The sequence below is a fragment of the Ictidomys tridecemlineatus genome, chromosome 5 (assembly GCF_052094955.1).
Source record: "Ictidomys tridecemlineatus isolate mIctTri1 chromosome 5, mIctTri1.hap1, whole genome shotgun sequence".
NCBI lineage: Eukaryota > Metazoa > Chordata > Mammalia > Rodentia > Sciuridae > Ictidomys > Ictidomys tridecemlineatus.
In genome coordinates this window covers 134821285-134843247 of record NC_135481.1, presented here as the reverse complement: position 1 = coordinate 134843247, position 21963 = coordinate 134821285, and the positions used below count along the sequence as shown (strand labels likewise).

Genomic DNA, 21963 nt, shown 5'->3' with positions numbered 1-21963 from the left:
TAAGCAGGGGAGCGCCAAAGTCCAGTCTGTACTACAGAAAGATCACTAGGCTGCAGTGAGGAAAAAAGTTTAGCAGAGGCAAAGATTAGCGTCCTGGCTGCCGATTTAGGAGGCTGTCCAGTAGTCCAGTCACAGCCGCCATGTGGGCAGCTTGAACGAGGCAATTGACAGTGGAAACAGAGGGAATGAATTTTGAGGTAAAGGGACATAGGCTCAAGGGACTGATCAGGCTTCATGGGTAAGCAGGAGTGAAGTGGAGGCGGCTTTAAGTAGGAGTCTTGCTAGCAGCAGAAAGTAGGCTTGGGAACCAAGTCAGTACTTTCTTTGCAAATTTATAGATCCTAAAAGTCACAAGTTAAAAGAAGGTCCCCATGTATTACTATTTTTTGACTCTAAGGCATTTTTGTCTGTTAGTATCTTCTTTGTTGTCGGAGAAGTTGGAAGAGTATTTCTATTAAAATTCTTTGGTCAAACTTATTCCTGATATTTAGAAAACTAATTTTTCCCACATATAAATAAGAGAAAATTCATTCAAAATTCTATATTTAGTAAAGGAACTTTAAATTCTATACTTAATTTAAATATATGTTACATATATTTTTAAAAAGTCTTTCATTAATGTGATCTGTCTGCTTTGTGTGTGGCTTGAAATTAAAAACACTTGTATGTAGTGATTTAATTTACAATTTGAATTTTATGTAATACAGTTAATTCTTTGATCTGTTCAGTCAGTATCTACTAATTTTTTTGCATGAGCAATAACAAAGTGTTTATATGTTCTCCTCATTTTCCCTGTTCATCTTCTATCTTATAGTAGCCAAAGATTTTATTTCTATATGATTATGTAGTTAAATATCCTATATTTCTGTTACTTGGATTCTCAGCTTTTAGTAATATCTCATTCCTGGCCTTTTATTTTATTTTTTGTGGTACTGGAGATTGAACCTAGGGGTACTCTACCACTGAGCTACACCTCCAGCCCTTTTTATTTTTTGTTTTGAGACAAGGTCTCATTAAGTTGTTGGCCTCAAATTGGAGTTCCTTCTGCCTCAGCCTCCCAAGTCTCTGGGATTACAGGTGTGCACCATTGAGCCCAGTTCAGCTTGGCTTGAGTCTTGGATTTATGTTAATATAATATGAATATATTTAGTGCTTTCCTTCAGCTCTTTTGCTTCCTTGATCATGTTGGGTTGACTGAAGCTTGTTCTCTGTGCTCATGGGAATGAGATATTCGTCAAGTCCTTGTATGTTCAAAACCAGATTTCTTAGCTTAGCAATTTTCAGGTTTCTTCTGGAGTATATTTCAGGTTTCTTCTGGAGTATATTTTTCTGAGATCTGCTGCCACAGGGCCATTCCACTCCCCTGACCCTGTCTCTGCTGGACACTGTCCCCATGTCTTCTGCTCAGCTCCCATCCAGTCCTCCAGAATCCTACAGCTGTGTTCATGGAGCTCGTGGATTTGTCACCTCAGGGAGAGTCCCTCCTCTGCAGTGTGCGTGTTTTTGCTGGCATATTCTGTTTCACAGTTCACCCGTTGAATGGCTTCTCTAGTGCCCGCCGCCCCGTAGCTTTGGTTCCTCCTCAGCCTACCAGTGTCTACATGTATTTGCTTTTGGCGGCCTTATCCTTGGTTTGTTTTTCGACACTATAGGTTTTATTTGCCTCTAGTTTCACGGATAGAAAAGTTTGCTTTAGTCTTTTCTTGTTTACTTTGTTAGTATTGGTGGTATCCAGGAGGAAAAGAGGCAGGTTACTGACTTACATCAACATTTAGGCAGTAAGTTCTTAATTTTATTTATTTATTTACTTATTTATTTATATTGGTAATACTGAGGATAGAATCCAGAGTCTCGTGCATGCTAGGCCTGAGCTACATCTATAGCCCTTTTTACATTTTATTTGAGGCAGGGTCTTGCTAAATTGCCCAGGCTGGTCTTGAAGTTGGGATCCTGCCTTAGCCTTCTGAGTTGCTGGGATTACAGGTGTGACACCCCACCCTTCCATGCCCAGCCCTTAATTATGTTTAAATGTGTGGCACTATGGTATAACAGCAAAGAAAATGGGGTTTGGAACTAGATATACCTGCCTTCTGATCTAAACTCTGCCACTAACTATCTAAAAATGGACAAATCACATCCCTTCTTTGACCATAATTCTTCTCATCTCTAAAATGAGGATAATTCTCATGAGAATTTCTCATTGTGGCTGAGCATGGAGGCACATGCCTATGAGGAGGATACCAAGTTGGAGGCCTCCCTCAACAATTTAGCAAGGCCCTAAGCAACTTAACAGGACCCTGTCTCAAAATAAAATATACAAAAGAGCTGGAAATGTGACTCAGTGGTTAAGTGTCCCTGGTTCAATCCCTGGCACCAAAAAAAAAAAAAGAAGAAGAATAATTTCCCATCATTATGCAGAGTAAGGTCATATGTATAATACATAGGAGGCTAGCATAATGCTCTGCAAATAGTAGATGTTCTAAAGGTAATGTTTCGTTGATTTCTTGATGTAGATGCCATTCATGGTTCCATTAACTCTGTTTGGATGGTTATCATGTTATTCTATGAGCCCAATGTCCCTGGTGGATGCTGTCTTTGAGGCATTGTCAGAACACACTTTAGCACATTCCTACTTCATTCATAAGTCTATCTAGGGCAATCTGTACACCAGAGAAGAAAAGATTGATAGCTCTGGGAACCTGGGGGGTCACTGTCCTGCAGGTGGCAGGGCTGAGGGTGGGATTCCCCAGGAGCAAGGTCTTTTGGGCAAGGCAGGATTTTTTTCAGGAAGAGGTCAGAACTAGACTAGGGACTATCCAGAGGCTGGGCCTGGAGTCTGGATAGACCCTAGTCTAGTTTCTGGGATCAAGGATTATTGTGGGTGGGCATGAGGCTTTGGAACTTTGTCATAGGTCTGCCTCCCAACTTCCAGCAGGCCTCAGAAACCAGGTGGTAGGATTTCCTTCAGAGTAGTTCTGCATGATCAGAGGAGGTCAGGATGCTATTTTGAAGAGCTCCTAGTGCATGTGCAGTTAACTCTTTGCTTTTGTCTGTGTGGTCCTCAGGTCCCGGAGTCCCAAGCAATCATGGCTCCTGCTGTATCTGCTAGCAGCAGCTCTGGTGGAGCCTCTGTTGACTGCAGCACCTCTAGAAGTCAAGGTATCATTGAGCCCATGGATACAGAAACCCAGGAGCATGGGAGAACATCTGCTGACGGAAGAACTGAAAGCCAGAAGAACACACAGACAGATGGAAAGATGCCGGCAGATGGGAAGACCCAGGGAGACAGATCACAAGTAGCCCAGAGGACGCAGGCAGACAGAAAGACACAGGTGGATGTTGTGACACAAGACAGTGAGAGGTTACAGTTAGACAGGAACTCAGAGAAGGATGTGGTGGCACAGAGAAGGGTGGAGACACGAGTAGAAAGGATGCAGGCAGATGAGAGGATGCAGAAAGATAGAAAGACACAGGCAGATGGGACGATACAGGAAGACACAAGGATGCAGGAAGAAAGGGGGACACAGTCAGAGGACAGTGTTCCTGCAGCTATCAAAAATCAGTCAGACAATCGGTCTGTGATCAGCCTCAGCCCACCATGCAGAGCCCCTAAACTCCCACCTTCAGAGCAATCTAAATCTTCTCAGATTACTGAATGTTTTGTACAGACCCCAGAAACATCTTGTATCCTAGAAAAACCTGGCATCATGGTCAGATCTGAGGAGCCAGCAGTAACAGCCTCCAGGAACCATCCGGACACTGTATTGGATCCCCTGTTGGGGAATCTTGGGCATCCAGAACAGCTGCCTCCTAGGAGGAACTTGGAACAGGTGGGAGGAGAGAGATGTCAAGGGCCAGAGTGGTCAGGCCTGGTCAAGGCCAAGTCAGAGGACAGCCTGCTCCAGGGCCCCAAGGAGCAGTGGCCAGGAGATATGCTGTGTGGGGGTCTGGGTGGCCCAAGCCAGGAGGTGTCCACCATGCCCTCTCCTGGGACTGAGGAGGGGCTGCACAGTACCCTGACCTCTCAGCACATGAGCACAGCTGCCTTCCTGTCCTCTGGGGATCAGGCCTTGCTGAGTTCTGCCCCCGCACTGAACCTGAGGCCGAGGCCCCCCACTCAGAGTCACCCAGCAGAAGCCATGGCCACCAGTGGTGAGGGGGCCTGTGCCAAGGAGCCAGATATGGAGGGGAGGTCCTCAGGCACCCAGAGTTGTGACCCTGGCCTCATAGATTCTCTGAAGAACTACCTGCTTCTGCTGCTAAAGCTATCCAACACTCAGGCAAGTGAAGCAGGAGCTGAGTCCCAGATGGGGGCTGCCACGGGAGGTCTGGAGCACTCATCCACTCTGGCCCCCACCGTGGAAGTGGCTGGGCTGAGTCCCCGGACATCGAGGCGCATCCTGGAGCGTGTGGAGAACAACCATCTGGTACAGAGTGCGCAGTCCCTGCTGCTGAGCCCCTGTACCTCCCGACGTCTCACTGGCCTCTTGGACCGTGAGGTGCAGGCTGGCCAGCAGGCCCTGGCTGCTGCCCAGAGCTTCCGGGCCCCCAGCCCACTCACGGTCCCCACCATTGTGGTGGGCGAGGAGGGCTCTGGGCTGACCTCAGAAGGATTCAGTGTGGGTGAGGGAGAGGTTTCCCTTGAAGGGCCTGGCCTCTGGGGAGCCTCCCAGGAAAGTGGTGTGGGTGGGCCATTGGGGGAGGGGGTCAGGCAAACAGCAGAGAGCAAAACTCAGGCACTCTTCCCAGAGGAGGAGGTCCCAGGGGAGGCTCTGACAGATCTCCCGGCCGCCACACCTGAGGAACTGGCTCTAGGGGCCCGGAGGAAGAGATTTCTCCCTAAGGTCAGAGCAGCAGGAGATGGAGAGGTGGCCAAGCCTGAAGAAAGAGAGAGCCCTAGTGTTTCTCCCCGGGGATCCAGGAAGAGCCTGGCACCTGGGTCTCCAGGGCGGGAGAGACGCTCCCCTACCCAGGGCAGGAAGGCGAGCATGTTGGAGGTGCCCAGGGCAGAAGAGGAGCCGGCTGCAGGAGACCTGGGCTCCAGTACCAAGGCCAGTGGTCTGGACACAGAGCCTGCCCTGGATGAAGGCAAGCAGGAAGCTCTGGCCAAACCCAAGAAAGCCAAAGACCTGCTGAAAGGTGAGCAACATAAAGGGTGGAAGAAGGCTTCCAAAAAGCTGCAGAGAGGCGCTGCTGCTCACGGGATAGCACATCCCTACTAGGGATTTACAAATCATATTCTTATTTCATGATCTATCTCTCAGAAAGGCCTGGTCCTAGCCAGGCATGGTGGCCCATGCCTGTAATCCCAGCTACTCAGGAGGCCGAGGCAAGAGGATCACAAATTCAAAGCCAGCCTGGGCAACTTAGCAAGGCCCTGTCTCAAAATAAAAATGAAAAGGGCTGGGGGTATAGCTCAGTGGTAGAGTGCTGCTGGTTTCAATTCCCAGTACCATAGATAAATGGATGGATGGATAGATGGATAGATAGACAGACAGACAGACAGATAGATAAAGGCCTGGCTCTTGCTTGGCTCTTTATCCCTGCAAAATGGAGATAATAATATGCAGTACCAACCTTGTAACGTTGAGAAGCAGATATACCAAGGACTTAGTACAGTGTCTGGCTTCAGTAGTATCCTCCTTCCATCGCCATAATCATCTCTTTACAGATTTGGTTCATGATTGCAAAGTAGTGAAAAAGGATTCAGATGCAGGTTTCTGGAGTAAGGGGCCTAAAATGCACACTGAAGATCCTCTCTTGGTGGTTGTCTTTGTCCTCCTCTGTGACGACATCCCTGGCCTGTGATGGGGTGGAGTTGTGGGTTCATTCTAGTTCCGATGTGTGCTCTGGGGGTTGGGGCAGACACCTGAGGTACAGTGGGAGGCAGCTGGGACTATGAAGTGGTGGGTTTGTGTGGAGTCTGGAATTCTGTTTTCACTTTACCTATTCTACCAAGGAGGCCCAGGGAAGCAGGGATATGGCCAGAGAGGGCACAGATTGGGGGATGTGGCCCCTGCCACCTAACTGGGTTCCTGCTCTCAGCCCCACAGGTGATTCGGAAGATTAGGGTGGAGCAATTTCCTGATGCCTCTGGTAGCCTGAAGCTCTGGTGCCAGTTTTTCAACATTCTTAGTGACTCAGTCCTGACTTGGGCCAAGGATCAGCGCCCAGTGGGTGAGGTGGCCAGGAGGTAAGTAGCCTGGATTCCATCTTCAACTGACCTGGCTCCCTAATTACAATAATCATGTTGGGTATTGTCTTAATGTTTTAAATCTATACCGCATTTAGTCACCACAATAATGTTATGAAGAGATTCTGTTATTCCCATGTTATTCCCATAGTAGAGACAAGGAAATTGAGGCTCAGAGGTCTTAAGCCACATAGCTAGTAGGTTTCATGATTGTAAACCAGACCCATATGATCCAGGGCCAGTTCTTGACCATGGAACCTTTTACTGCCTCTCAGGGGCTCCCAGAGCTGTGTTCCTAGCAGCCTCTGAGAGTGGGGTTGAAGGCCTTGTGTCACTGTGACGGCCCTCATGAGAAGGGTCTCCATTCTCTGCAGTGCAGGGGATGAGGGACCTGCAGCCCTGGCCATTGTGCAGGCTTCCCCCGTAGACTGTGGCGTGTATCGATGCACCATCCACAATGAGCATGGCTCCGCCTCCACTGACTTCTGCCTCAGCCCTGAGGGTGAGTGTGTCCTATGGAGTGAGGTGGGGGGGTCTGTCCAGGTTGGTCCCTGCAGGGTGGGGGCAGTCACCTGGGTAAACCAGTCTGAAGGCAGCAAACAGCTCCCTCTTCTTTTTCTCACATAGTGTTGTCTGGATTTGTCTCCAGGGAGGAAGGTGAAGGTATGTGGCCCCCCTGGGGGAGGAGGGACGGGTCTTCCTGCCCACCCCTGCCCTCTACAGTCAAGATCTTCAGTAAAGGCTTGGACTCTGTCCCCAGTCCACAAGATGCTGCCCTTTACTGCCCAGTTTATGATATGACTGAGCGGGGTGGAATGGAGAAGGAAACTGATGTTTCAGAGGATGTAGGAGAGAAAGTGGCTAAGGAGGACAATTCCATCACAGTTTAATTCAGCTCTGGGCTCTCTGCCTATGTCAGAGTCCTTGATCAAGAGCAGGACTGACCACCAGGGCCTGCCTTATCCTGCCAGCTTCCCACCCAGAGTTTCTCACCATGCTCTGTGGATTCCTGCATTAGACTCATACAAGGAGCCTGCTAAAAATGCAGCTTGGTCTCCACTGCAGACATCCTTAATGTCTAGGAAGGACCTAGGAGCAATGCATTTGGTGATGTTGAGACACCCCTAAAGTGTAACAAACACTTCAAAGCCTCAGAAATCAGAAGGAGAGTCCATATCGCACCTACAAGACTTACACTAAGGCTTAGGCCCATGAAGATAGTAGTGATGGAGACACCCAAGGAGCTTCACTTGCTAACAGATGCATTAATTCTTCTGTTCATTCTATCACATTTGATCACATGTTCACCCAACCAGTGTTTTTTGTTCAGTTATCAAATAATTTAAAATTTTGGTGTTTTTTTTGTTTGTTTGTTTTTTGTGTGGGTGTGTGTAGTGCTAGGGATTAAACAGAGGGCCTTGAGCATGCTAGGAAAGTGCTTGACCACTGAGCTGCATCACCAGTCATGATCAATTCCTTTTAAAATTAGAAAAATAGCTGGGCATGGTGCTGCACATCTGTAATCCAAGCTACCTAGGAGGCTGAAGCATGAGGATCACAAGTTTGAGACCTGGGCAACTTAGCAAGATGCAGTCTTAAAATACAATTTTTAAAAAGGGTTGGGATAAAGAGCTTGTCTAGTATGTGTGAGGCCCTGAGTTCAACTCCCAGCATGAAAAAAAAAATTCTGACACAACCCCCTTTATTATCTTGGGGTTTTAGCAGTCACTAATTATTGTCTAAATCCATTATTTCATTAAGAATGACAATGTGGAGGTATTTTAATTCTATCATTTTGTCTTTAGTAGCTGGAATTTTTCTGTATGATTATTTGGTTATCCTGATACATACAGATCCAGCAGAAAATGAATAAGTACTTGCCTTTTTCCCCTCTGTACTCACTAGATTTCAGAATAGTGAGTTTGTATTCTAGCATCCTCCAGAGGTGACCAATGAGGTTTGTTTCTTTTGATAGAGGAAATTGTTTATTAGTACCAGGGAATTGAACTTTATCTCCATACCCACCTTTTTATTTTATTTTTACTATTTGAGTAGTAAGGATTGAACCTAGGGGTGCTTTACCATTGAGCTATATCCCTAGCCCTGATTTTTTATTTTGAGACAGAATCTTGCTAAGTTGGAGGATGACCTCAAACTTGAAATCCTCTTGTCTCTGCTTCCTGAGTAGCTGGGATTACAGGCATTTGCTATTGTGCCCTGCTAATTATTTTTTTGCCAGTTACCATTATGAACAAATGAACTTTAAACATGTATGATATGTGTACTACATTGCAATAATTACCTTTGTGTCTAAGATTGTTTCAGTTTTGGTCAAAGTTTTGTTTGCAGTTAGTTCCTGTGGTGTTGGGTTTTTTTTTTTTTTTTGTTTGTTTGTTTTTTGTACTGGGGATTGAACCCAGGTCTCTTAATCACTGAGCCACATCTCCAGCCCTTTTTTTCAGATTTTATTTTGAGACAGGGTCTCACTAAATTTCTTAGGGCCTCACTAAATTGCTGAAGTTGGCTTTGAATTTGCAATCCTCCTGCCTCAGCCTCCTGAGCTGCTGGTATTGCAGGGGTGTGCCACTGTGCCTAGTCCTGTGTCCTTTTGACAAGTCTCCAGTAGCAGTAGTTTTTTTTTCCTCTTCAGTGCTGGGAATTAAATGGAAAGGGCCTTGCACATGCTAGGTGAGCTCTCTACTGCTGAGCTACATCCCTAGCCCATTTAAAAAACCTTATTTTGAGTTGGGCATGATGTCACATGCCTGCTATCCTAGCATCTTGGGAGGCTGAGGCAGGAGGATTGCAAGTTCAAAGCCAGCCTCAGCAATTTAGCAAGGCCTTAAGCAATTTAGAGAGACCCTGTCTCAAAATAAAATATATAAAAAGACTGGAGATGTGGCTCCGTGGTTAAGCACCCCTGGTACCAAAAAAAAAAAAAAAAAGTCATTTTTTTTGAGACAGGGTCTTGCTAAGTTGCCCAGGCCTCAAATAGCTTCCAGTAGTTTTTTTTTTAACTTGTTTATTAGACCTTTATCTATTTATTTATATGTGGTGCTGAGAATCAAACCTAGTGCCTCACATATGCCAGGCAAGTACACTACCACTGAACTACAACCCAGTAGTTTTTTTTTAATATTTATTTTTTAGTTGTAGTTGGACACAATACTTTTATTTCACTTATTTATTTTTATGTGGTGCTAAGGATAGAACCCAGAGCCTCACCCCTGCAAGGTGAGTGCTCCACTGCTGAGCCACAACCCCAGCACCGAGCTTCCAGTAGTTTTTGACACTTTTCTTATCTCACAGAATATTTCAGATCTGTTCTGTATACTTCCTACTAAGTGCTATAGCCTACCATTTCTTTCTTTTTTAAAAAATATTTTAAACATATTTTTTAGTTGTTGATGGACCTTTATTTTATTTATTTATATGTGATGCTGAGAAATGAACCCAGTGCCTCACACATACTAGGCAAGTGCTCTTCCACTGAGCTACCACCCCAGCCCCAGCCTACCATTTCTTTATGGAGCTCTGATTCCTTTTGGTGGGAAATGGTCTTTAGCAATCACAATTTGAGCATTAGGGGTGCTCACTGCTACTGGATTGGTCCTGCAAAGTTTTTATTCCATCAAACATGTTGGTTGAGATGGAGTCTTTATTATACCTAGGTCTAGAACAAAGTAATTCTGGTATTCTGTATTGACTGCTACTGCCACAAGAACACTCCTGCCTACTTGGGTACTTTCTGGACATTTACTATAGAATGGGTACCACCCGAGATTGTTAAATGGCAAAGGTTGAATCAGATGCAATTTCTGCCCCAAGCAGCTTTCAGTCTGGTAGGGGCCTCAAGGTGTATACAGCAGAGCACTTATGGACAGACAGGGAGCACACAGGTAGACAGGTGGAAGACTGTTCTGGCCTTTTCATCCCTGTGGATCTCACATTGTTCAGGCAGGGTCTTCTAGTTCCCACATTTCTCCTGTTCCCCTTCAGTTGGAGAAGAGATTGAGATGACCCCCATGGTGTTTGCTAAGGGTCTGGCTGACTCTGGCTGCTGGGGGGACAAGCTCTTTGGGCGACTGGTGAGTGAGGAGCTCCGAGGGGATGGACATGGGTGTAACCTTCGGAAGGCCTCCCAAGCCAAGGTCATCTACGGGCTGGAACCCATCTTTGAGTCAGGCCGCACATGCATCATCAAGGTGTCCAGCCTGCTTGTGTTTGGGCCCAGCAATGAGACTTCTCTCCTGGGCAGAAACTACGATGTCACCATTCAGGTACTACTTCTTGTCACTGTACTGTCTTACCTCCTTCCCTTTGCAAGCCTGGGCCCAATGTGGGAGCAGAAGCCATCTCAATCTCAGCCTATGAGGTTCCCATAGTGGCCCTAGAGGGGAAGCTGAGATGTAGCCTGGAATCTAGACATGGCCTCAAACAGCTTGAGAGCTTCAAAACCATTTGGGCCCTAGGTTTCAAACTATATATATGTGTTTCAAACCTGATCTCTCCTAGAGGTCTTTTTTACATGAGAAATAAAGAAGGAATGATGTGGGTAGGGATGGTCTACCCTTCTTTCCACTGAGGGACCCCAAGGCACTGCCTCCTAGCATTAAGGCTCCAGGAAACAAAGTTTAGAAACCATTTTGAAAACCTCAAACTGAAAAAAGTCCACAGCCCCTTGTGATTCAAATGAGAAGATGAGTCACAGAGTAGGGAACAGGAAGGAGTGAGCCCCATTGTACCCCAGGGTTGGCATCCTCCTGGAGTCCCTTAGCAGGTGGCCCGCCTACTTAGACCTAGGCATGAGAGAGAGCTGGGGAGGTTCCTTGCTGATTAGATTCTGTTTCCTCTAATCCACAGGGGTGCAAGATCCAGAACATGAGCAGGGAGTACTGCAAAATCTTCGCAGCTGAAGCCCGGGCAGCATCCGGCTTTGGAGAGGTGCCTGAGTAAGTGCACGGGAGGTGGGGACATGCAGAGTGCGGAGCTGTTGCCTCCCACTTCTGCAAAGACAGTGATTTCCCAACCCCTCACGGGGCATCCTATGGCCAGGTACAAATAGGCTCATGCTACCCCATGCTCAGCTCAAAGGTCCCACAAAATCTAGAAATGAAAACCTCAAGATTCACTCCCTACTTGAGAAAAGTCTCTGGTTGAGTCTCCTCCCACCCACCCTAATTCCTCACTTTTTAACCCAGATTTTACCAATTACGTGTTGTGCATACCAGATTCTGGGTCTCTGTGGAAGATGTGGGGTGGGCTCATCTAAATAAACTGGTCAGGACTCTCCTGCCATGGGCAGGCAGGGTCTGTGTGGACTTCCGTAGGAGTCAGCTGTGAGTCATAATTGTTTCTGTTCTGAGACTTGAACTCTGACCCTTGCATATCTGAGGTTTAACTGGTACTTGATCATGATCTGTTTGAATCTGCTCTGGAGGTAACCTTTCTATTTGACACATACTGGCTCAGCCCTTACCCAAGTATGGTTGACCTGGGACCATAGCAGGGTTTGGTTCTGGTCCCATTGATCATAGAGAATAGACAGGACTCTGATGTCAATGGCTTCCATTTCCTTTCCTGAACTCAAGATGGAGCCTCTGGGAAAGGCCCTTCTTTTAGATCTAAGAATAAATATAGAATGGGGTTGGAGAGAGGAGCTCTCTGGGGCCACATTTGCTGCTTACTGCAGAGTTCCACTATGTTTAGGATCATCCCACTCTATCTGATCTACCGGCCTGCCAACAATATCCCCTATGCTACCCTGGAGGAGGACCTGGGCAAGCCCCTGGAGTCTTACTGTTCCCGGGAATGGAGCTGTACTAGGGCTCCAACAGCATCCAGCAGCTCTGAGGCCTTGCAGAAATGCCAGACCTTCCAGCACTGGCTGTATCAGTGGACAAATGGCAGCTTCCTTGTCACAGATTTGGCAGGTATGAAGGTGTGAGGATGCACAGGTGCATGGATATAAAAGCATGCAGAAAAGGCAGAGTTGTAGTGCATGTTTGATAATTTATAAAGCACGTTTGCATTTTTTTCTCCTTTGCTTTTTAAAAAAAGTATTTATTTTTTAGTTTTAGGTGGACACAATATCTTTATTTTATTTTTTATGTGGTGCTGAGAATTGAACCCAGTGCCTCATGCATGCTAGGCGAGCGCACTACCACTTGTGCCACATCCACAGCCCTCCTTTGCTTTTCATAACAGTCTTGTAATGTAGATTGGACAGGGACCATTTTGAATGCAATCCTAATGTACACCCTTGTGTCACCCCATTTATAACTGCAAAGTTGCATTTAAAGGAGTCAGATCCAGCCCACTTAAAGTTAAAAGGAATCTGTTTCAAGTAATGTTACATAGGATCTATTTCAAAACCCACAATTACCCTTTCCCTTTTCAAAACTTCCTATCTCTGCAGCTTGGCTTTGGATTTTTTCACTCTCCAAATCTCCCAAACTCTCTTCCATCCTGGTACAAATAGCTTTATAGTCACTCCTTGTCTTCCTCCATTTATGTTAGTCTTTAAATATAAGCCTGCCTGGCTTTCTTTTAGTTTTATCTTTTTTTAATATATTTTTTTGGTTTTGTATGCCTTTATTTGATTTTACATGGTGCTAGGATTGAACCCAGTGCTTCATACTTGTGGGGCAAGTGCTCTACCACTGAGCCACAGCTCCAGCCCCTTTGAGTTGTATCTCTATGTCCCTGTTACCCAGAAACTCCTTAACAAAAGAAGGTGGGAAGCATGAATTTTCCTTTATTGTTTGACCAATTCTCTCAGGCCAAGCTCTTTAACCAGAACTGGACAGGGGAGAGAAAAAGAAAAACTGCTGTCTACAGTGGGAGGAAAGGTAGCTGGCAATATCACACATTGTTAAGTCTTGTCTCTGAGGCAAAAAGTGAGACCAGCCAGGTGTGGTGGCACATGCTTATAATCCCAGAGACTCATGAGGCTGAGGCCATAGGATTGAAGATTCAATGCCAGCCTGGGTAACAGTGAGACCCTGTCTTGAAATAAAAAGTAAGGGCTAGGGATGTAGCTCAGTGGCAAAGAGCTCCTGGGCTCAATCCCAAGTACAATAAATAAATAAATGTAAGAAGACCAAGGACAAGAGATATAAAATGGACTCCAAGTAGCTTTTCACTGGGGTTAGGCTATACAATAATTATTGTACATATAATTCCATATATCAGACGAGGGGATCTAGATAATATCAAGCCACCATTATTCAATCTATTATGTCACAAATTCATGTTTCCACTCTTCTATCCAATATTTATTAAATATTGGGAAGATACAAGATAAATTGGTAGTAGTCACTGTCTTCAAGAAGCTGTGAGAAATAACCTCTACCATGAAATGACAACATGGTGTCATAGGAAAAAGACTTAGGAGTCAGAATAGTTTAAGACCAGGCCCCATTACCGCATTGTTTTCTCAAAGAAGAAAACCAAAGCTCAGACAGGTTATGTCTTCTAATTGCCTTTCCCTCTCTAGGAATACTGTCTTCTTACCTATTTTCAGGATTTAATGAGATCATATTTGGGAAAACCTGCAAACTGAAATTCTGTGCAAGTGTGAGAGATCATTATTATAATACAAATGGAATGTGAGAAATGACAAAGAAATTGACATTTATTTCATAACTACTGTGCTTCAGACACCGAGCCAGAGTCCTACATGTATTGTGATCTTCTCAAAACCCCTGTAAGATGGGCATTATTATTCTCTCTTTCACAGTTGCAGATTAGAGGATTACATGTCTTGGTAAATTCACATGGCCTAGAAGTGAGAGAGCTGAAACATAAATCTAGATCTGTCTGGTTCTAAAGCTGACACTTGTGCTACTCCATCATGTGATGGTCCTCAGCCCTGTTAGTGAAAGGCAGCCTCTTAGAAAAATCCTGGACAGTTTGAAAATAGGGAAAGAGGATCACAAATCTAATACATGAATGCTGAGATACTAGGGTGGACTGAGCAGGGTGGCAAATTTTTCTCTCCATCATCATTTTTGCCAGGCTGTGTTCTTCCAAGGCTGTCTTAACCATCTGGCTTCCTGAAGAATTTGCCTGCTGCCTTTACGAGTAGGGTAGAAGACAGTTTTTTCCAGTGATACCTTTCTGCTGGCCCATACCTGACTTTTCTCTCATTGCCATCTTCTCTATCTTGGATAGGCTACTAATCTAAGAGAAGGGAAGTTTTAGTCCAAAGCCAGAATCCAGTCCAGTTTGTGACCTGGTTTGATCTAGTAGAGGCAGGCTTGCATAGCTGGAAGAGTTTTGGCTTTAGGAGTCAGGAAAACTAAACATTTACTTTGACTCACAATGATCATTGCACAATCAGTGCTCAGTTATTATAAAATAAGCATGAATTTCCCAAGTCATTGAACTCTGAGCTGTCTTAAAAATGGGAAGATGACTAACTATCAGGGTGTTAGTTAGGTTTTTGTCATTGTGACCAAATGCCTGACACAAATAAAAAGTTTATTTTTGCTCATGGTTTCAGAGGTTCAGTCCATGGTTGGCCAACTCCATTGCTCTGGGCCTGAGGTGAGGCAGAACATCATGGCAGAAGGCTGTGGCGGAGGAGAGCTGCTCAGTTCACGGCAGCAGGGAAAGAGAGAAAGACAGACAGAGGGTGGGGGGAGGCTGAGAACAAGCTAAATCCTTCCAGGGAACACAACTACTGACCTTCTTCTTCTAAATAGGTCCCACCTCCCAATAACTCATTCAAATTATTGATCCATCAAGTGGATTAATCTATTGATGAGGTCAGAGCTCTCATGTTCCATCCTTTCCTAAAAGTCCCACCTCTGGACATGGCTGCATTGGGGAACCAAGCTTTACCACATGAGCTTCTGAGGGACATTCCAGATCAAAACCATAACAACTAGTCATACAGAGGCTTGTGCAGTGCCTTCGAGTCAGGCTGGTGGTGATGACCTTTGAGAGGACGGCTGAAGACCTGCCTCCATTGAACTCTGGGAAGTTCCCATCTAAAGTGATGTCCTTGCTGAAGACATGGAAGCCTAGGACCCAGCCAGGCTGCCATAAACCCCTGACTTTCTCTCTTTTCAGGGGTTGACTGGAAGATGACTGATGTGCAGATTGCTACCAAACTGCGAGGGTGAGTGGTTCTTGAGGATAGCACACTCTAGTCTTCTCAGGATGTTGGACATCCTAATTCCTTCTGATTTCCATCCCTGGGGTGTGGGTGACACCCTGAGGCCATTAATTCCCCCCACCCACCCCGGTGCCCTTGACCCCAGGTCTGGACTGGCAGCTGTAATCAATGCCCATATCTACATTCTCCTGAAATTCTGGGCCTTCAGGGACTCCTCCACTCCTTCTCCCTTGAGAATGTTCATCAGGATGCGGATGGGCAAGGGCCCTGGGATTAGACGGTTGACCTCAAGTCTGCATCAGTTTATATTTAAAAGGCAAACTCTCCTCACACTACAGGATGGCGCAAAAGTGAATCCTGTGTGTCAAGGTGTAATGAGACCAGTTTTTAAATCAATGTTTGGGATGCTGCCACCTGAGGTAGAACCCAGGGGAATAGGGTAGAATATACCCTGGTGATGGCCACCCCAAAGTCGGCCCCCAAGAGCCTGTCACTCTGGGTGCAACCCACTCAGCTCTTACTGTTTGGCTGCAGATACCAAGGCCTCAAGGAGAGCTGTTTCCCTGCCCTGCTGGACCAGTTTGTCTCCTCCCACCAGTGCAACACCTACTGTGCGATGCTGGGGCTGAAACCCCTCAAGATCCCTGAGACTGCCCATCCCCAAGCCAAGGCCAAAGGCTCTAAGAGTCCATCTGCTGGCAGGAAGGGCCCCCAGCTGAGTCCTCAGCCCCAGAAGAAAGGCCTCCCTAGTCCTCAGGGCACCCGGAAGAGTGCTCCAAGCTCCAAGACCTCTCAGGCTTCAGAGGCAGTCACTATCCAGTCATCGGGACAGCCTCCCATCCAAGATGGAGGCTCCAAGGCCCAGGGCATGCGGTAGCCCCAACAGGAGGCTGGGGGCCTCCACCCAGCAGCAGACCAACCAGGAAGCAGCTTGAACCGGATGGAGACATTCTCAACACAGAACAAACCAGAGAAGGTGACCTAAGGAGGCACTTCTTGGGGACCTCTCTGAGCAGCCTCTCCTCAGTCAACTCCTCATTGGATGGCTCTGGGCACAGCACACAGCCCATTGGCCTCTCCTGGTGCCATTGTTATCCAGGGCTTGCAGGCCTTAAGCAGGCCCTACCTCCAAGGGCCTGGAGATCTAGGCCCTTCTTGAAGTTTACACATGCCACTGCTGGAGGCTTCCCCAAGTCCTCTGCATGATTTCTGTAGCCCGACCCCTTGCCCCAGCCAAACCCTTCAATTAATGTTGTACTCCGGGGGCCAACATTTGCTGTTTTGCCCCTGTTTGGCCCCTATCTCTCCCTGTCATCAGGGCTCCAGACTTCCTCTGGTGGGTCTGGCTTGGTGATGTTCAGGGGATCTTCTCCTTCCCGCTACTTAGCCTCATTCAGCCCAGCGTATCCCTCAACTAACCTGTCCTGAGCATGCACAGTGCTCAGGGCCCTTCCGAGCCTGTCGTGTCCTTCTGCGGTGGTCTTTGATGATGTGTGTTCCTGCTGTTCCTTCCCATCACTCAGACACTCACTCCCCTGCTCCCATGTTCCCTTGTACCTTCATGCTTTGAGTTGCAGCCTGCTGACTGCCCGTCATCAATTCTTGGCTTGTCCCTTTGTCCCAGACCTTCCCTAGGCCTGACCCACACCCTGAGGCCCAGCCCCTCTGGCCTCTCCCTCCATCCTGGTGCCCTCTTCCTCTACCTCTCCCAGGTTCTCTGCTCATGAGGTGAGAACTGGCATGAGGGTGCCAGCAGCAATAGCCAGAGGGAGGGCGTTATTGAAAGGAGTGGGGTTACAGTGAGTTTTGCACCCGCCTCTCAAAGGGGTGGAGGGCTGGGACTCTTCCTCACAGGGGAGTCCACATGGGTGTTCTAGGAAGGATCCGTTCACATGCTTGGGTGGAGTGTGTCTCCATCTGGGAATTAGGACCCCTGCCCCCCAACCATTAGCTCTTGATCCTGGGGCTCCAGCTCTGCGCCCTCATGCCTGGGCTTCTGAGGAAATTCTGTGCTGGGCCCAACACCCTGGACATCCCTCCTTGAGACCTGGAGTGGGGCAGGTCTGGAGCTAGCCTGCTCCCCTGGAATGCAATAAAGGCAGCAACCGTGTGTCCTGCTTGCCCTCATCTGGTGTGGTTATAGTCAGGATCCCCTCTTCCCAGTGGTACTGCAGGCTGTCTAAGGTATCCTATAGTTCCTGGGTCTACTGGAAAAATGAATCAACGTTTTGGTTCCTAGCCTGAAGTTCCATCTCAGTCTTCTCTGGCTGCAGCTGGACAGTCTATTACACAATTCAGCTGATGGCTGTGCCCCTTAGCAAGGTGTTTGGGGGACTTGATGACTTTGGAATTGCACCTTCGTTTGGAAGAGAACATGAAAGAAGGAACCTAGAAAGGAAGAACAGAGCTGGGGACTCAGCAGAAACTCCCCGTATCTCTGGCCGCCTCTGCCACAGCAGGACTGGTCTGGATGGCAAGCAGCATCTGCCCCCAGCTACCTGCTGACCCTTATATGCTTCTCAGTCCCACCTCACCCCACCCAGGGCTTTCCCTCACCTGAAATTTCCTTCTCCATCCTCATGATTTTAACTTCTCTACCTCCTCTTTGCTCTGGTGGTTCCCTACTTCCTTCTCTTGCCCCAGGGGGCCCTTAGTTCTCCCAGCCTACATACCCAGCTTACTTTGGTGAACTGAGAGTTGGATATTGTTCATCCATTAATAATTCACCCATTCATTCAGCAAATTGTGAGCACCTACTTTATGCCAGCCCCATTTATGCTGGGAGGAAAAGATGTATAGGCAGTCTTAGGAGAGAATGCCCATCCTTGGTGTTTGAATTTTGAGCAACAGAAATTAAATTGGACCAACTTAAGCAAAAGAAGGTTCATGGGAAAGATGTTGGGGTAGCTCGTGGAACCAAAAGAATTATTGAACAATTAATTAGCCTTGGAGAGAGTGGGAACCAGGGCAGCTCCAGTGCTTGCCCCCAGGAGCTGTTGCTGTAGGTCCCAGTGTCTCCCTCCATTCAGGATCCAAATTCCAGGTAAGAAAAGCTGGCCTGGAGCTCAGGGCCTCACAGAATGAGAGAGAAGCAGTTTCCCAAAGGATGAGGATTCTTACCAGAAGAATTATGGAGAGTGGAAGGGTAGAAAGGGGTTTGAAGTACAAAACTAAGAGATATTCCCTGACACACACACACATGGTTCTTCCCATCTGATGTATTGACTCTCCCAAATACAACTCAAAACAAATTCCTCTCTGCTTAAGAAACTCTAGGTCATATCCACTACTAAGTCCAGGGGCCAGGCACCATCCCGACTCAGCTGCAGCTCTCAACACAGGGGTAATGACAGGGCTATGGTTTCCCCAAAGTCCAGTTATCACTAGTAATAATCTACCTCTTTTAGTTTTTTCACACTAAATCCCACTTTGAAATCCTGCAGTCCATGGTTTAACTGATGAAATTAACCTTGTTTGCCCGAAATTGAAAGAAAGGTGGTATAGGTAAAGACTGCAGGACATTTCTACAGTTGGCCATGAGAACTAGTGTCTATAATTAGGGCTTTTCAGCCCATTGGAGTTCAGTTCTGAAGTGCATCCCCTTAGTGGTACTTCCTTTATGACAGGCATGCACTGCTAGACTTGGCAGTACCAGGAAGCATACCAGGAATCTCCCATGTCCGTCTCTAGTTCTGGCTATGTAGCAGCAACCATATTTTCCCTCCTTGGGGTTCATCATTCTAGCTCTACTCTCAACCTCTTGTTCTCTGTCCCTTAGAGGCATAAGGAGCCCGAAACTGGCTTCCTTTTCAGTTGAATCATTCCTCTCTCTTTGAGGATGTGTTTTTCCCTTGGGGACTAAAACCTCTACACCAGACTGGTTCCAAAACCTTAAATATGAGAAAAGCAGTGAGATATGGTGATAGCATGTCCATCTCCTCACTTTTTTCTAGCCCTGTAGGAGAAATGACACCATGTTTGATTGACAGTTCACAAAGTTTATACCTCCTCCTGCAGGCCTGAATCAGCCTCTCAGGTTGTTGTATTTGGTGCCATGTTTTCAACACACCATTTCACCATGCTATCAAGTCAACTGGTCTGTGGGAATCTCACAAGCTGAATGAAGGTCCTATATACTAACCCATTACTTTTGTTGTAAACTGAGTTCTTTGGTTGAGTGCAAGGTGTGAGGACACCACAACAATGTTTGTGGTATTTGATAATTCACTGCATATTGATGGTGGGAGAGGCATGATGGGTAAGGAGAACCAATCCAAATCCAGAACAAGTGACTGAGCCCTCTTAGGGCCATAGGTGTAGATGGAGGGAAGCTCAGCAGTGTGGTAGGAGGTGGCAGAGTGGGGGAATGAGTGAGCTATCCACATGTACTGCTTGTGCCTTTAGAGTCCCATCCTGAAGTGACTGTGTCCACCTGACTTCATGGCTGGTGGATCAGACAACTCCCTGAAGGCATCATGGCGGCCTAATGTGCCAAAGCCATGTGTGGACCCCCTAGAGCCTAGTGGAGAGCCAGAGGGGTATTTCTCAAAATACCTGTTGGCCTGAGCATCGCTTGGTTCTGAATGCTGGATTCCCCTACCACATATCTCTTAGCAGGACTTACACGTTCCCTAGAGCACTCTGCTCTGTCACAGGCTCCACATGGCTTCCTGATGTGCCACACACAGACACATTGAATCTGGAAGGCCATATGACTTGGTGGCAGAACCAGTTGTACAAAAGGCTTTTCCAGTAGGAGAGCTTTCACTTGCTCTAGGAGCAGCCCAAAGCTGGCAACTTACTAGATCAGTCAATAATTGGTTTGGAGTACGATGCCCCAAAGTGGCACACGTTGCCTGGACAATTCCAGGCCGAATAGCCTTAGTGGTAAGGAGTTTGGCCCATATTATGAAGGAAATAGTCAACCCCCAGGACATTTTCAAGGGGGAAATGTTTGTATTGTTTGTGTTTTCATGTGATTTATCTCTTACCTCTGACTTTCATATGTCTTACCCCTAAGGCACCTAGGGAAACTGTGGACCCCCAGACCCTTCTATAGACCTAGATACATGGATACAGATCCCTTTGGGGGAAGGCTGAAAGGAAGGGTCACAATATGCATCAAAAGTTAAAATAAGCCTTTCCTTCAAAAAGATATTTGGGGGCTGGGGTTGTGGCTCAGTGGTTGAGCGCTTGTCTCCCATGCATGAGGCACTGGGTTTGATCCTCAGCACCAAATAAAAAAAGAAAGAAAGAAAGATATTGTGACCATCTACAACTAAAAAAAAATACTTAAAAAAAGATATTTGGATATTTGACTTCCTCTCCAGTTAAAGCCTAGGGAAGGAGATCTTGACTTTATCTTGGCAGCTTGAAACAGACCTGTAGGCCCAACCGGGAATTATTGCTCAACCAGTTACAAGACTTACTAGGTGATATTTTAGGAACTGCCTGTCCTTTTTCATTCCCAGGACTCAGCAGTTGATTAACCACAGCTCAAGGTCTGGTTTCCATGTTCATGGCTATTTTCCTGACTATCCAACTTTGTTCCTTCTGACTATCTCTGATGCTGAAGTCAGGGAGTTTGTATTTATAGCAGCTCTTCCAACCAGCATTCCAGGCCTAGAGATAGAGAGGAAGCCAGCAGAGCCCCACTCATTTATTTCTCAGGGCAAGGAGGGAGCCCACCTTCCAATCCTGCTAGAGGACAATGAGAGGGCAGGTGGGTTGGATACATGCCAGGGACCCAATAAAGCATTTTTGTCTTCTGAAATCTTTGAATTCCTTCCTTTCTTGGATTTTTTAAAAAATGATATGAGAGTTTTGATATGTTGTTCAGCCTGGCCCCAAACATCTGGGTTCAAGTGATACTTCTGCTTCAGCCTCCCAAGTACCTGGGACTATAGGCACACACTACCACACTTGGCTTGTTAGGTCTTTTAATATAATCTAGCATGAGCCAACATTTAGTCTATAATTATGTTATCCAAGGCCCCCTAAATTAGTTAGAACCATATCTGGCTATGAGTTTCTATACTGAGCAAAGAATCTCTGAGTGAACATATCAATAAATACAATCTAAACCAAAAGTATGTTCTGCTCATCTTGGTCAAACAATAATAAGTTTCTGTAAATATCCTTTTTGGGGGGTGGGGAGGGTACTGGGGATTAAACCCAGGGATGCTAAACCACAAGCCACATCCCTAGCCCTTTTTAGTTTTTATTTTGAGACAGGGCCTCACTAAATTGCTGAGGTTGTCTTTGAACTTGTGATCCTCCTGCCTCAGGCTCCTAAGCCACTAGGATTGTAGGTATGTGCCACCACGCCTGGCCTATATGTTTTTGACAACATATGTCCTGTAATTGATAGTTTCTTCTAAGAATCTTTCTTTTTCCTGATTCTGAACTACCACCACCACCCATCACCATCCCACTGTGCTAGGTATCCAACCTAGCTTTGGGCATTCTAAGCAAGTGATGTTCTACTGATCTATATCCCCCAGCCCTGTGATTCTGCTTCTTATCCTCTGGGGTTATATCAATTGTGCAGTTGAATAGTAGTGTACTGTGGAGCAGGAGGGATGTGCTTTGCTTTCTCCTACAAGAGTGAGATATGCTTTCTTGCTAAAGGAAATGTTTCTGTGGG

General features: G+C 46.5%; 1 protein-coding gene across 4 annotated transcripts in view; it reads left to right on the top strand.

Annotated features, from left to right (window-relative positions):
* Alpk3 (alpha kinase 3) overlaps window positions 1-21963 on the top strand; it is a 66291-nt gene that overhangs the window by 34716 nt on the left and 9612 nt on the right. For 2 of the 4 annotated variants that reach the window (XM_005320176.5, XM_013356288.4), the window contains 9 exons: window positions 3066-5139; window positions 6046-6193; window positions 6568-6695; window positions 6821-6856; window positions 10193-10473; window positions 11057-11145; window positions 11903-12126; window positions 15272-15320; window positions 15852-21090. In XM_005320176.5, the coding sequence (XP_005320233.2) occupies window positions 3066-5139; window positions 6046-6193; window positions 6568-6695; window positions 6821-6856; window positions 10193-10473; window positions 11057-11145; window positions 11903-12126; window positions 15272-15320; window positions 15852-16194 (3372 nt within the window). In that variant the 3' untranslated portion in view covers window positions 16195-21090. Of the gene's footprint in view, window positions 1-3065; window positions 5140-6045; window positions 6194-6567; window positions 6696-6820; window positions 6857-10192; window positions 10474-11056; window positions 11146-11902; window positions 12127-15271; window positions 15321-15851; window positions 21091-21963 lie in introns of those variants that run through there. The other 2 variants (XM_040275123.2, XM_078051131.1) reach the window with 2 other exon arrangements.